Source organism: Schistocerca piceifrons, chromosome 7, assembly GCF_021461385.2.
Source record: "Schistocerca piceifrons isolate TAMUIC-IGC-003096 chromosome 7, iqSchPice1.1, whole genome shotgun sequence".
Taxonomy (NCBI): Eukaryota; Metazoa; Arthropoda; class Insecta; order Orthoptera; family Acrididae; genus Schistocerca; species Schistocerca piceifrons.
The window spans coordinates 338,072,284-338,085,531 of record NC_060144.1 but is presented as its reverse complement, the minus strand read 5'-3'; the positions used below and the strand labels follow the sequence as shown (position 1 = coordinate 338,085,531).

Sequence of the window (13,248 nt, the reverse complement as noted above, 5' to 3'; positions counted from 1 at the left end):
ACTGACTGCAACAGGCGAAAGGAACATACACTCAAGCTCATAAATTAGAGATAATGCTGATACACGGTGAAACAACGCTCTGGTGGGCGGTTTGCGGGTTTAAATCACCTCAGGGTATGACCATGTGGTGCATTTGACATGCAGTCGTCGCACGGTGGCGCTGACAGCAGTCCACATATGCAGAGGTGTGTTGGTGCATGTCAGAGTACGGTGCAGCGAGTAAGTGTGCAGACGTTTTCAGATGTGCTAATGGTGACTGTGTGTTAAAAATGGCTCAAAGAACACATATTGATGACGTTAAGATGGGTAGATTACTAGGGCGACTGGAGGATGGTCAAATACAGCAGGTCGTAGCACAGGCACTCCATATGCCAGAAAGTGTGATCTCAAGATTATGGCAACGATTCCAGCAGACAGAAAACGTGTCTAGGCGTTACAGTATGGGACGTCCACAGTGTACAACACCACAAGAAGATCGAGCTCTCACCATCAGCGCCCGCAGACGGCCACGGAGTACTGCAGGTAGCCTTGCTCGGGACTTACCGCAGCCACTGGAACAGTTGTCTCCAGACACACAGTCTACAGACGACTGAACAGACATGGTTTATTCGCCCGGAGACCTGCAAGGTGCATTCCACTGACTCCTGGTCACAGGAGAGCCGGTAAAGCCTGGTGCCAAGAACACAGTACATGGTCATTGGAACAGTGGTCCCAAGTTACGTTCACGGACGAGTCCTCGTTTACTCTGAACAGTGATTCTCGCCGGGTTTTCATCTGGCGTGAACCAGGAACCAGATACCAACTCCTTAATGTCCTTGAAAGGGACCTGTATGGAGGTCGTGGTTTGACGGTATGGGGTGGGACTATGATTGGTACACGTAGAGCCTTGCATGTCTCCGACAGAGGAACTGTAACAGGTCTGGTGTATCGGGATGTCATTTTGCCTTTTTAGGGGTGCAGTGGGTCCACCCTCCTCCTGATGGATGATAACGCACGGCCCCACCGAGATGCCATGGTGGAGGGGAACCTTGAAACAGAAGATATCAGGCGAATGGAGTGGCCTGCCTGTTCTCCAGACCTGCACCGCATCGAGCACGTCTGGGATGCTCTCGGTCGACGTATCGCTGCACGTCTTCAAACCCCCTACGACACTTCAGGAGCTCCGAAAGGCACTGGTGCAAGAATGGGAGGCTATACCCGACAGCTGCTCGACCACCTGATACAGAGTATGCCGACCCGTTGTGCGGCGTGTGTGCGTGTGCATGGTGATCATATCCCATATTGATGTCGGGGTACATGCGCGTTTTGTAGCACATGTGTTTCGGGACCTTTTTCTCAACTTATCACCAATACCGTGGACTTACAGATTTGTGTCGTGTTTGTTCCCTATGTGGCTATGTTGTTAGCGCCAGTTGTGTTTAGTGCCACGTTGTGTGGCACCACCTTCTGCAATTATCATTAATTTATGAGCATGAGTGTAGTAGATGATGAAAGGGTAGCTTTGAAAGGTGAAAGGCAATAAAGGATCAAACAGTTAAAAAGACAAGGCCTAGTGGAAATTCTTGGGTATCGCAGGAGATAATAAATTTAATTATTAAAAGAAAATATTAGTAGCAAATGAAGCAGGCGAAAACAAATACAACCGCCTAAAAAGTGAGACAGAGTATGTGCAAAACGGCTAATCAGGAATTACCAGAGAACAAATTTAATATTACAAAAGCATGTACACCAGGGGAAAGACAGCTGCCGCCTGCAGGAGAATTAAGCAGGTCTCTGGAGAAAAGAGAGGCAGCTGAGATGGAAACCCTGTACTAAGCAGAGAAGGGGAAGTTGAAAGGTGGAAGGATTATGTAAAGGGCCCATAGAAGGGAAGTAATTAGAAGGTAATATTACAGAAAGGGGAGAGGACGTAGATGAAAATTAGAGGTAGGTATGATACTGCGAGAACAATTTTACATATCACTGTAAGGCCTAAGACGAAACAAGGCCCTGGAGAACACGTGATTCCCTCAGACTTGTTGATACCTTTGTGAGAGCCAGCCATGACAAAACTAATCCACCTGGTGTGCGAGGTATGTCATACAAGAGAAATACCCTCAGACTTTAACAAGAATAGAATAAATCCATTTCCAAAGAAAGTAGGTTGTGGTAGGTATGAATATTATCGGAATATCAGATTAATAATTCACGGCATCATTATTTACAGAAGAATGCAAAAACTCGTAGTAGCCGACCTCGGGGAAGATCAGTTTGGGTTCCGGAGAAATGTTGCAACACGCGAGGCAATGCACACCCTACGGTTGATAATGTAGCTTAAAGAAAGGCAAACCTACTTCATAGCTTTTGTAGTTAGTGAAAGCTTTTGTCAAAGTTGAGCGGAACACACTCTTTGAAAATTTGAAGACAGAAGGGGTAAAACACAGCGAGAGAAAGAGTGTATACAACTTGTACAGAAACCAGTCAGCTGATGTAAGAGTCGAAGGACTTGACAAGGAAGCAGCCGTTGATAGGGGAATGAGACAAACATGTAGACTATCTCCGAAGCTATACATCATGTACATTGAGCAAACAGTAAAGGAAGATAAAGAAAAATTTGGAAAGGTATTGAAGTTCAGAAAGAAGAAGTAAAATTTTTGTGGCTGGCCAGTGACATTGAAATTCTGTCAGAGAGAGCAAAGTACTTGGAAGTGCAGTTCATCGGAATGGGAAATGTCTTGAACGAAAGATATAAAATGAATATTAACAAAAGCAAAACAAGGATAATTGAATGTAGTCGAATTAAATCAGGCGATACTGAGGGAATTAGATTCGGGAATGAGACACTAGAAGTAGTAGATTAGTTTTAGTACTTCGGTAGTAAAATAACTGATGATGGCCGAAGGAGAGAGGATAGAAAATGTAGATTGGTTACAAGAAGAAAAGTGTTTCTCAAGAAGAGAACTCTGTTAACTTCAAATATATGTTTAAGCCTTAGAAGTTTTATCTGTAGGCATTTGTATGGAATGTAGCCTTAGATGGAAGTGAAACACGGATAATAAGCGATTGCGACAAGAAGAGAACAGAAGCTTTTAAATGTGATGTTGCAGAAGAATGCTGAAGATTATATAGGTGGATCGTACAACTAATAAGGAGGTACTAAACAAAATCGGGGAGAAAAATTTGTGGCATAAGTTGATCAAAAGAATGTCTCTGCTGATAGGATACATCGTGAGGCGTCAAGGAATCGTCAAATTATCAGTTTAGCAATGGAGGGAGATGTGTGTTTTTGTGTGTTTGTCGGAAGGGGGAAGGGGGGGGAGGGTTGATACTTGAGGAAGCAGACCAAGACGAGTTCAATAAGCAGGTTCAAATGGATGTGGGTTGCAGTAGCTATTCTGAGATGAGACTTGCACCGTATAGATTAGCGTGGAGAGCTGCATCAAAGCAGTCTTCGGACCGCTGCTACATCATACACTGGTAGGTCAAAACATTATGACCACGTGCTTAAGGGCGTGTTGGTCCGCCATTGGAAAGCAACGTAAAAGCGTTGTTCCGCGGCGTGGGTTCAACAAGTAGCTGATAGGCCTTCGGTGGTACATAGCACCAGATGTCAACGAACATATAACGCAGTTCCCGTAATTTACAGATCAGCGGTTTCAGAGAACGGAACGGGTACCCAGTAGTGTCTTAGATCTGTTACATCGGGTTCTGATCAGCAAATCCGAATCAAGTGACCAACAGACAACCTGAGTTAACTATTATGCTCTTGAAAGCGCTGTAGGATGTTTCTCGCCCCGTAGTGGAGACATTTATCATGTTGGAAGGTGCCATTGCCGTCCCAGGTAAACATCAGACATGAAGGGTTGCAGGTGATCCGAAATAATCTTCAAGGAATCCAAAACTACCATGGTGTCTTGGATTACTACAACAAAAACCGTGAACATCCAGGTGAATGTCCAATATAGCTTCATAGTGCCCCCACCATCATGCGTCCGATGCACAGTGTATGTTTCGAGCAACCATTCACTTGAATGACGGCGTATAAGAGCACGATGATCGACTTTGCGTAACAAGAAACGGATTCATTCAATCAGGTGACACGTTTCCATCGCAATGATCCACTGCCCACAGCAGTCGTTATGGGCAATGTCGTTCGTTCAACGTGGAAAAGCATAGCCGCCGTCTGCTGTGGAACTCGGTGTTCAACAATAGACACTGAACGGCGTGATCCAGGACAACTGTGTCTGCACCAGCACCGTATTCTGTCGTCAGATGTGCCATCGTTCGCCACCTACCCTGCTTTACAGAACAGGGAAGCTTTCAACCTACACGTTCTGTGAGGACACGTGGACGTCCGACACCTTGTCGCCTACTGGTGGTTTCAACGTCTTCAACCACTTTCTGTACATGATTACAACAGAAGCACAAAAACAGCTGGCCAAATTCACCGTTTCCGAGGTGCTCGTTCCAAATGCCGGGCCGTAACACGCTTGCACTACCTGATCAAAAGTAACCGAACGCCTATTGGTGTGAATTAATGTCGGCTGTGACCAGCCTCATCGATTATAAAAGCTTGAAACCTGCTGGAGACACTTCCAACGTGATGTCTGAATCTCTGTGGAGGAGTGTCAGCCCATTCTTCCTCAAGAGCCGAAACCAGACAAAGTAGTGATGTTGGACTTTGGGGTATGGAGCCGAGTCGAAGATCTGACTCAGTCCAAATGCTCTCCATTGGGTTCACACCGAGACTCTGGGCAGGCCAATCCACTGCAGGAACGTTGCTGTCCACAAACCATTGTCTCATCGATGCTGCTTTATGACAGAGTGCAATGAAACAATCATGCCCTCGAGCTGTTTCTCTGATGTACGCAGTGCACTACGGCGTAAAATGTGTTTCACATTCTGCGTTTTCTTAAGTGAAGTAGGATAACCACATTGTAATCTCACCCACACCGTAACATCACCTACTTCACTGTTCGCACTACACATAGTGGCAGGTAATGTTCTCCAGCCATTCGTCAGATCCAAACCCATCCACCAGACTGCCACAGGGTACAGCGTGATTCATCACTCCAAATAATTCGTTTGAACTCGCCCACTGCTCAATGCTCTTCACTCCACTTCAAGGGTCGCTTGACACTCACTACATAAGTGTGAGGCGTATAGGGAGTCGCTCGTTCATTGTACCCCATTCTTTGTTTCGCCATACGCCCAGTCACTGTGCTGCCGGAACTGCTGGTAGCCCTGTGGAACTTAGTAGTGATTTCTTACGCTGATTTCATGCGTTTTTTATAGCCACCGTCCGAAATTCTCGACGGTCCCTATCCACTGGTACATGACGTCATCTTGATCTCAGTTTGCGGATTTTCATTCACTTTTCCACTTCACAATCAGATAACCAATGCTCGACTTGGGTAGCTTTAGAAAGGCTGAAATGTCGCTCCTGGATTTAATGACTAGCTCACGTTCGAAGTAAGTACTCATCTTTTAACCTACCAATTCTGCTGTTTCTCTACTGACAACACAGTACTCTTCGCTTTCTTTTACACTGGCGAATGCGCATATCGCGAATCTAGTGGCCAATTCCGCATTACGTAGGGGTGTCCGGATACCCTGGATCAAAAAGTGTACTCTGGAAGCCAATGCATATTACACGGCTAAGGGTACATAGTACCAGTGTAACCCATTTCTTTAGTACTCCATTCGCGTATCAAGCAGTGGAAAACTGACCTCTCAGTATATCTCTAAAGGCCGTAATGTTGCTTATTTCATTCTCGCTATCCTTAGGCAACATAGACGTCAGCAACAGCATAATGACCGCACAGTCTTCTTTAGATATTTCTCTAAATTTACTCTATAGGGGTACACTAATTATTTGCATATCCCAGCAAACCCCATTTGACGTTTGTAACATGTCACCTACACGGTGTTGCTATATTCACGGCCAGCAGTGTATCCCCCATTCTATGAGTGACTGAAGTACTCTTTACGCTCATTTGTTTCCCCCCATCTCCGCACTCAGATAAAACAAGAAGGCACTTTCCATATGATATATGTCACCGTGGTTATTGGTTTTAGTCTGTTATACAAGCTCTCACCTTTGGAACCATGTCTCTTAGGCGAGAATCGAGGTTCTATTCTCTGCCTGTCCGTGCTGATGTATGTTGTCCACTTGCGGTAAATCTCGGAATGGTTCGCATAACAAGGCCACCGGCGATGCATTTGTTCATCCTTGTCCAGCTGACCTGAACGTAGGCAAGCCTAAAGCTATGACCTCCTTGTTTCAAACCTTCAATCTTGATTAGTGCAATGTCCCTCTGCCCCACGACACATTCAGTGATTTAACAACGGTACAATGCAACAGGCCTGTCTATTCCTTACGAATGATGTAACATCACACGACTTATCTGTAAGCGACACTCATTTGGACATCTGCCACTTATCAGCCACAGCCTCAACAGGCACTTGTGACACTCTTATCAGCTGCATTTATTGTTGCTTCCCACAGCGTACAGCGTCAGATAAACAATGTCAATCGAGTAAAGGTACTAGAGAGGTAGTCCTGACGTTGTTCTTGGTAATGGAAGCAAAGTGAAGAAAAATCAAGACGTGCTCATACGATTTATCGACCTAGAAAAAACGTTGGACAGCGTAAAACGGTATTAGATGTTCGAATTCTGAGAAAAATAAGAATAAGTTATACGTAAAGTCGAGTAACGTACAGTACGCACAAGAAACAAGAGCAGACAGTAAGAATGGAAGAAAATGAACGAAGTGAACAGATTAAAAATGGTGTACGACAGGGCTGCAGTCTTTCGTCCTTACTGTTCAATCTATGCATAGAGGAAGCAATGACGGAAATAAAAGAAAACTTCAACAGTGGGATTAAAATTCAGGGTGAAAGCAATTCAATGTTAAGATTCGCTGATGACATTGTTATCCTCAGAGAGGGTGTAGAAGAATTACAGGATCTGCTGAATGGAATTAACAATAAAATGAGCACATAATACGGACTGAGAGTAAGCGGAAGAAAGAGGAAAGTAATCAGCAGTAGCAGAAATGAGAGTAGTAAAGGCATTACAAGCAGACTACCACAAGCGAAGAGGGCATTCCTGGCCAAAACAAGTGTACTAGTATCAAACATAGCCTTAATGTGAGGAAGAAGTTTCATAAAATTTACGTTTGGTGCGCAGTATTGTACAGGGCGAATATTAATGAAACCTAAAAACTTCAACAACAGATTCCTGACTGGAAATGGAGCAAAAAAATGTACTATGACCTTGTATCCGGAGATGTATCGTTGCCGCGGAAAATGGCTATGACGAATGAAAGTTCCTCTGACCTCGCGCCGTATGTATGTTGCAGGCTGTCTGATTGACGCATCGTGCTGTAAACAGCAGAATGGTCCGGTATTCATACTTGGAACAAGCCGAGATGGTGTTTGTGTACGTCCAACCACATGGAAACGATCGAGAGGAAGCACGGCTACACCAAAACAAGTACCCTCACAGACACCACCCACATCACACAACACTTCAGGCCCTTTCTGGGCGTTTGTGTGATCATGGGTCCTTTCACACAGACGATCGTGCAGGGAGGCGTCGAACTGTGCGTACACTAGATTTGAAGGACCGGGTTCTGCAGGATACTGAGACGAACCCTAGTACAAGCTCCAGGCAAGTGGCCCGCCAACATAGTGAAAGCCAAAGTACGATTATGTATATCCTGCATGACAACCGATACTACCCCTATCACCTAAATCCCATGAACGCCACTTTGAACATCTTTCGTGAGGTGGATGCGATGCAGCTCTGTATCTGTGTTCCGAGACGATTTGTTGTCGTTGCACGCTCACCGTCCATTTCCAGACGCAAGTTCATAGCACCTTTTCTCCTCCATTTCGTTTCAGGAACCCGTCCCTGCAGTTTGTTCGTTTTATTGATGTTTACCCTGTATGGTAGTGAATCAGGGGCAATGGGAAAACCGGAACAGAAGAGAACGTGGTGCTACAGAAGAAAATTGAAAGCTAGGTGGACTGATAAACTAAGGAAAACACTCACTAGAAGAAGGAACTTTATGATAGGACATGTGTTAAGACGTCAGGGAATAACCTCCATGTACTAGAAGCGGCCGTAGAGGTTAAAAACTATAGGGAAAGACATATAAAAAATCCAACGTGTTCAATTTCGTACTCTCGATTATTTAAGGAATAGGTGTTTACTGGTATATGTATAATGCATAATCACTTCTACAATGACTGTTCTGCCTAATGTTTACCATTAGTAAAGTTAGATATGGTTTCATATTGAAGATCTTCGTTGTAAAAATGATAAGGGATAGTCGATGAGAAACAGAGTTACTGCATGTAAAAAGTGGTAAGTGATGTGCCTTTTCATATTAGTTGATGGTTCCACGATAAATCGAGAGACAGAGGTTCTCTCTCTCTCTCTCTCTCTCATTTCAGTTTCTCGCTAACTTCAACTTCGTCATGATGTCTGCACATAAACAGAGATAAGTGAACAAAACATGTATCTCGGTAATCGGCGATGTTCGTACCAGAAAAATCCTTCCAGGAAAGATTTGTACGAATCCGAGGATGCTGTGGACAACTAAGGCTCGGGTAAAAATCTGACTGAAAATGCTCTGGAAAAGTTGCTGCTACTCAGATAAATGTGAATATTCATTTAAGAAAGTAAACAAAGTTAAGTTTTGTCCCCACCACAATTTATGTGAATTTAGGTGACAGAATGACGGTAGGAGTGTTAAATGTCACCCTAACATGGTTTATACGCTGTAGTAAGGTTCATGCTAAACTTAATTTTTTGTTGTGCTGAACCATGCTTACTTGTTCACTTTTTGTGATTGTTATACTTCGTAATAGGTGGATATGGACTGGGGGGAAGGAATGAAGGAGGAAGCCGTCTGGAACAATTTTGCACACATCATAATTAAGCATAGCTAACGCTTGGTTTAAGAATCATGCAAGAAGGTTGTACACGTGGAAGAGACTTGGAGACACAGGAAGGTTTCAGATTGATTATATAATGGTAAGACAGAGATTTCGGAACAAACTTTTAAATTGTAAGACGTTTCCTGGGGCTGATGTGGACTCTGATCACAATTTATTCGTAGATTAAATCTGAAGAAACTGCAAGAAGATAGAAAGTTAAGGAGATGAGACCTGGATAAACTGAAAGAACCAGAGGTTGCAGAGAATTTGAGAGGGAGTATTAGGGATCGATTGACAAGAACATGGAATAGGAATACAGGCGAAGAAGAATGGGCAGCTTTGAGAGATGAAATAGTGAAGGCAGCAGAGGGTCAAGTAGGTGAAAAGACGAGGGCTAGTAGAAATCCTTGGGTAAGACAACAGATATTGAATTTAACTGATGAAAGGAGAAAATATAAAAACACAGTGAATGAAGTAGGCGAAAGGGAATAAAAGCTTCTGATGAACGAGATTGAAAAGAAATGCAAAATGGCTAATCAAGAACGGCTAGAGATCAAGTGTAAGAATTTAGAAGCATACATCACTAGATCAAAGATAGACGCTGCCTACAGAAGAATTAAAGAGAGCTTGGTGAAAAGGGAACCACCTATATGAGTATCAAGAGCTCAGATGGAAAATCAGTCCTAAGCTAAGAAGGGAAAGCGAAAGGTGTAAGGAGTGTATCGACGGTCTATACAAGGGTAATATTACTTGCGGGTAGTATTATGGAAATAGGAGAGGACGTAGATGAAGAGGAGATGGGAGGTATGATACTGCGTGAAGAATTTGACAGAGCACTGAAAGACTTCAGTCGAAACAAGGCCCCGGACGTAGACAACATTCCGTTTGAACTACTGATAGCTTTGGGAGAGCCAGCTATGACAAAACTCTTCCGTCTGGTGAGCAAGATGTATGAGACTGGCAAAATATCCCCAGACGTCAAGAACAATATAATAATTCCAATTACACAGAAAGCAGGCGCTGACAGGTGTGAAAATTACCGAACTATCACCTTAAGAAGTCACGGTTGCAAATTACTAAAATGAATTCTTTACAGAAGAATAGAAAAACTGGTAGAAACTGATCTTGGGGAAGATCAGTTTGGATTGCGGAGAAATATAGGAACACGTTAGGCAATACTGACCCTAGGACTCCTCGTAGAAGATAGGTTAAGGAAAGGCAAATCTGCTTTAACAGCCTTTGTAGACACAGCGAAAGCTTTTGATAACGTTGACTGAAATACTCTCTTTCAAATTCTAAAGGTGTCAGGGGTAAAATACAGGTAGCGAGAAGCTATCTACAATTTGTACAGAAACCAGGCGATAGTTATACGAGGGACTTGAATGGAAAGCAGTGTGTGGTTGAGGAGAGAGTGTCCCGATGTTATTCAGTTTGTGCATTGAACAAGCAGTAAAGGAAACCAAAGAAAAATTAGAAGTAGGAATCAAAAACTAGGGAGTAGAAATAAAAACTTTGTGGTTTGCCGATGACATTGTAATTCTCTCACATACAACAAAGGGCTTCGAAGAGCAATTGAACGGAATGGAGAGTGTCCTGGAAGGACGACATAACATGAACATCAACGAAAGCAAAACTGTGATAATGGAAAGCAGTCGAATTAAAATGATGTTATGTTGAGGGAATTAGATAAGGGAATGAGACACTTAAGGCAGCAGATGAGTTTTGCCATTTCGGTAGCAACATAACTGACGATGGTCGAAGCAGAGAGGATACAAAATACTGACTGGCAATGGCAAGGAAAGCATTTCTGAAGAAGAGAAATTTGTTGACATCGAATATGGATTTAAGTGTCAGGAAGTCTTTCCTGAAAGTATTTGTATGGAGTGTAGCCATACATGGAAGAGAAACATGGACGATAAATATTTTAGAGAAGAGAATAGAAGCTTTCGAAATCTGGTGCTACAGAAGAATGCTGAAGATTAGATGGGTAGATCACGTAACTAGGAGACACTGAATAGATTTGGGGTGAAAAGAAATTTGTGGCATAACCTGACTCGAAGAAGAGATAGGTTGGTAGGACGCATCCCAAGACGTCAAGGGTTTACCAGTTCAGTACTAGAGTGAAGCAGGGGAGAAGGGGGGGGGGGGGGGGGGGTAAAAGTCGTAGAGGGAGACCAGGAGATAATTACAGCAAGCAGTTTCAGACTCAGACGGATGTAGGTTACATTAGTTACTCGGAGGTGAAGAAGCTTGCACAGTATACAGCAGCAATGAAAGAGCCGCTTCAAAGCAGTCTGCATACTGAAGACCACAACAGCAACAACATATTTCATTAATGCACAAATTGTTTAGGCCCATCTTATAGTATCAAAAACTGAAACATTCCGGACCTTTTACACCCGTAATTTTGGGAAGTTTCGCAGCAATGTTTCGCTAATTCGCACAGCAAGTAAGTCAACGCTAACCCATGTCAAGTGCACCCAGTTTTCAAGCAAACAATGTTAAGTTCCCAATGAAGAATTTTTAATAATAAAATTTAGTACGAAATTCAGCATTTGAAAAATTCGGCGTTACTGTAGATGTTGTATTGAAAACAATGTCATAATCGAATAAGAAAATCACATTGCACGTAATCGAAATGTGTTATTTATGATATTTTGCTGAAACTTAACTGTGCAGTTTATCAAAATAACCAACTCGACCCTTACCATTGTTTACAGCCGATGTTTTGAATTAGTGTCTTTGGAATTTCAGATATCAACATAATTACTGTTTAAACTTTTGCGATGGATTGTATCTGACGTTTGACGTACAACAATTTAGAAGTGGACTTGGCCATACATGTACTAAACTTAGGGAAGAATGGTCATTGTTGGAATCGTGATGCTAAGATTTTGTTACCTGATGATGGTCTAGTTGATCGAAACTGTGTAGCACAATAAAGAGATGCACTGAGCATGTGTTTTTGTGTTACGTAGAAACAACGTTTTTACTCACATGGGAAGAGGTGTAAAAGCTGATGATGATAAAGACGATAGTCGCGAGGAGCTTCATGTTGATCTCTGTACGGGAGAGGTGAGATCTGTCAGCTGGACGGACGCGCACTGATGTCCACGCGTGCCGGTCGGCTATTGTTATAGCCGCGCGTACGCCGGCTCTTTATCTCCCGCTTCCAAATCTGGCGGCCACGCTCGAGCTATCATATGGAGTGACGCCGGCCGGCCCGTGCAGCTCGGTGAGCCAGTTTCACAAGAGCGGAGGCGCGCGGCTGCTCCGCCTGCATCCGTCCCGCGACCCGCACTACGCGACACCGGCCCGTCCGCCGGAAACCCCCTGGCCGCGCCTCGCGGCAGCCTTGCGCAAACCTTGGCACCTTAACCTTAACAGCGGTGAGCGGGAACAGTATCCGCGCTGGCTGTAGGCTCGCTTCGTGCTGGCGTGGCGGAATAAATTAACGTAATCACCCGCTCAGTGTTGTGAACCGGTCCGAGGACTTTTAGGTCGTTTGTTTGTGGATTTCACGGTGGAACTTTTCACCACCAGCTAGTCTCAGATAACGCCATCACGCCAGTAGCACTTCACTGACTGATACACTACCGGCCATTAAAATTGCTACACCAACAAGAAAAATCAGATGAAAAACGGGTATTCATTGGACAAATATATTATACTAGAACTGACATGTGATTACATTTTCACGCAATTTCGGTGCATAGATCCTGAGAAATCAGTACCCAGAACAACCACCTCTGGCCGTAATAACAGCCTTGATACGCGTGGGCATTGAGTCAGACAGAGCTTGGATGGTGTGTACAGGTACAGCTGCCCTTGCAGCTTCGACACCATACAACAGTTCATCAAGAGTAGTGACTGGCGTATTGTGACGAGCCAGTTGCCGACCACCATTGACCAGACGTTTTCAATTGGTGATAGATCTGGGGAATCTGCTGGCCAGGGCAGCAGTCGAACATTTTCTGTATCCAGAAAGGCCCGTACACGACCTGCAACATGCGGTCGTGCATTATCCTGCTGAAATGTAGGGTTTCGCAGGGATCGAATGAAGGGTAGAGCCACGGGTCGTACAACATCTGAAATGTAACGTCCACTGTTCAAAGTGCCATCAATGCGAACAAGAGGTGATCGAGACGTGTAACCAATGGCATCCCACACCACCACGCCGGGTGATACGCCAGTATGGCGATGACGAATACACGCTTCCAGTGTGCGTTCACCGCGATGTCACCAAACACGGATGCGACCATCATGATGCTGAAAACAGAACCTGGATTCATCCGAAAAACTAACGTGCGCCCAGGTTC

At 44.1% G+C, this 13,248-nt stretch overlaps 1 protein-coding gene across 1 annotated transcript in view; it reads right to left on the bottom strand.

Annotated features, from left to right (window-relative positions):
- The window catches only part of LOC124804977 (acetylcholinesterase-like), a 115,600-nt gene extending 103,361 nt beyond the window's left edge, over positions 1-12,239 (bottom strand). The window contains exon 1 of the mRNA XM_047265368.1: positions 11,927-12,239. Coding sequence (XP_047121324.1) covers positions 11,927-11,983 — 57 coding nt within the window. The 5' untranslated portion in view covers positions 11,984-12,239. The remainder of the gene's footprint in view (positions 1-11,926) is intronic.
- Positions 12,240-13,248: the final 1,009 nt, after the last annotated feature.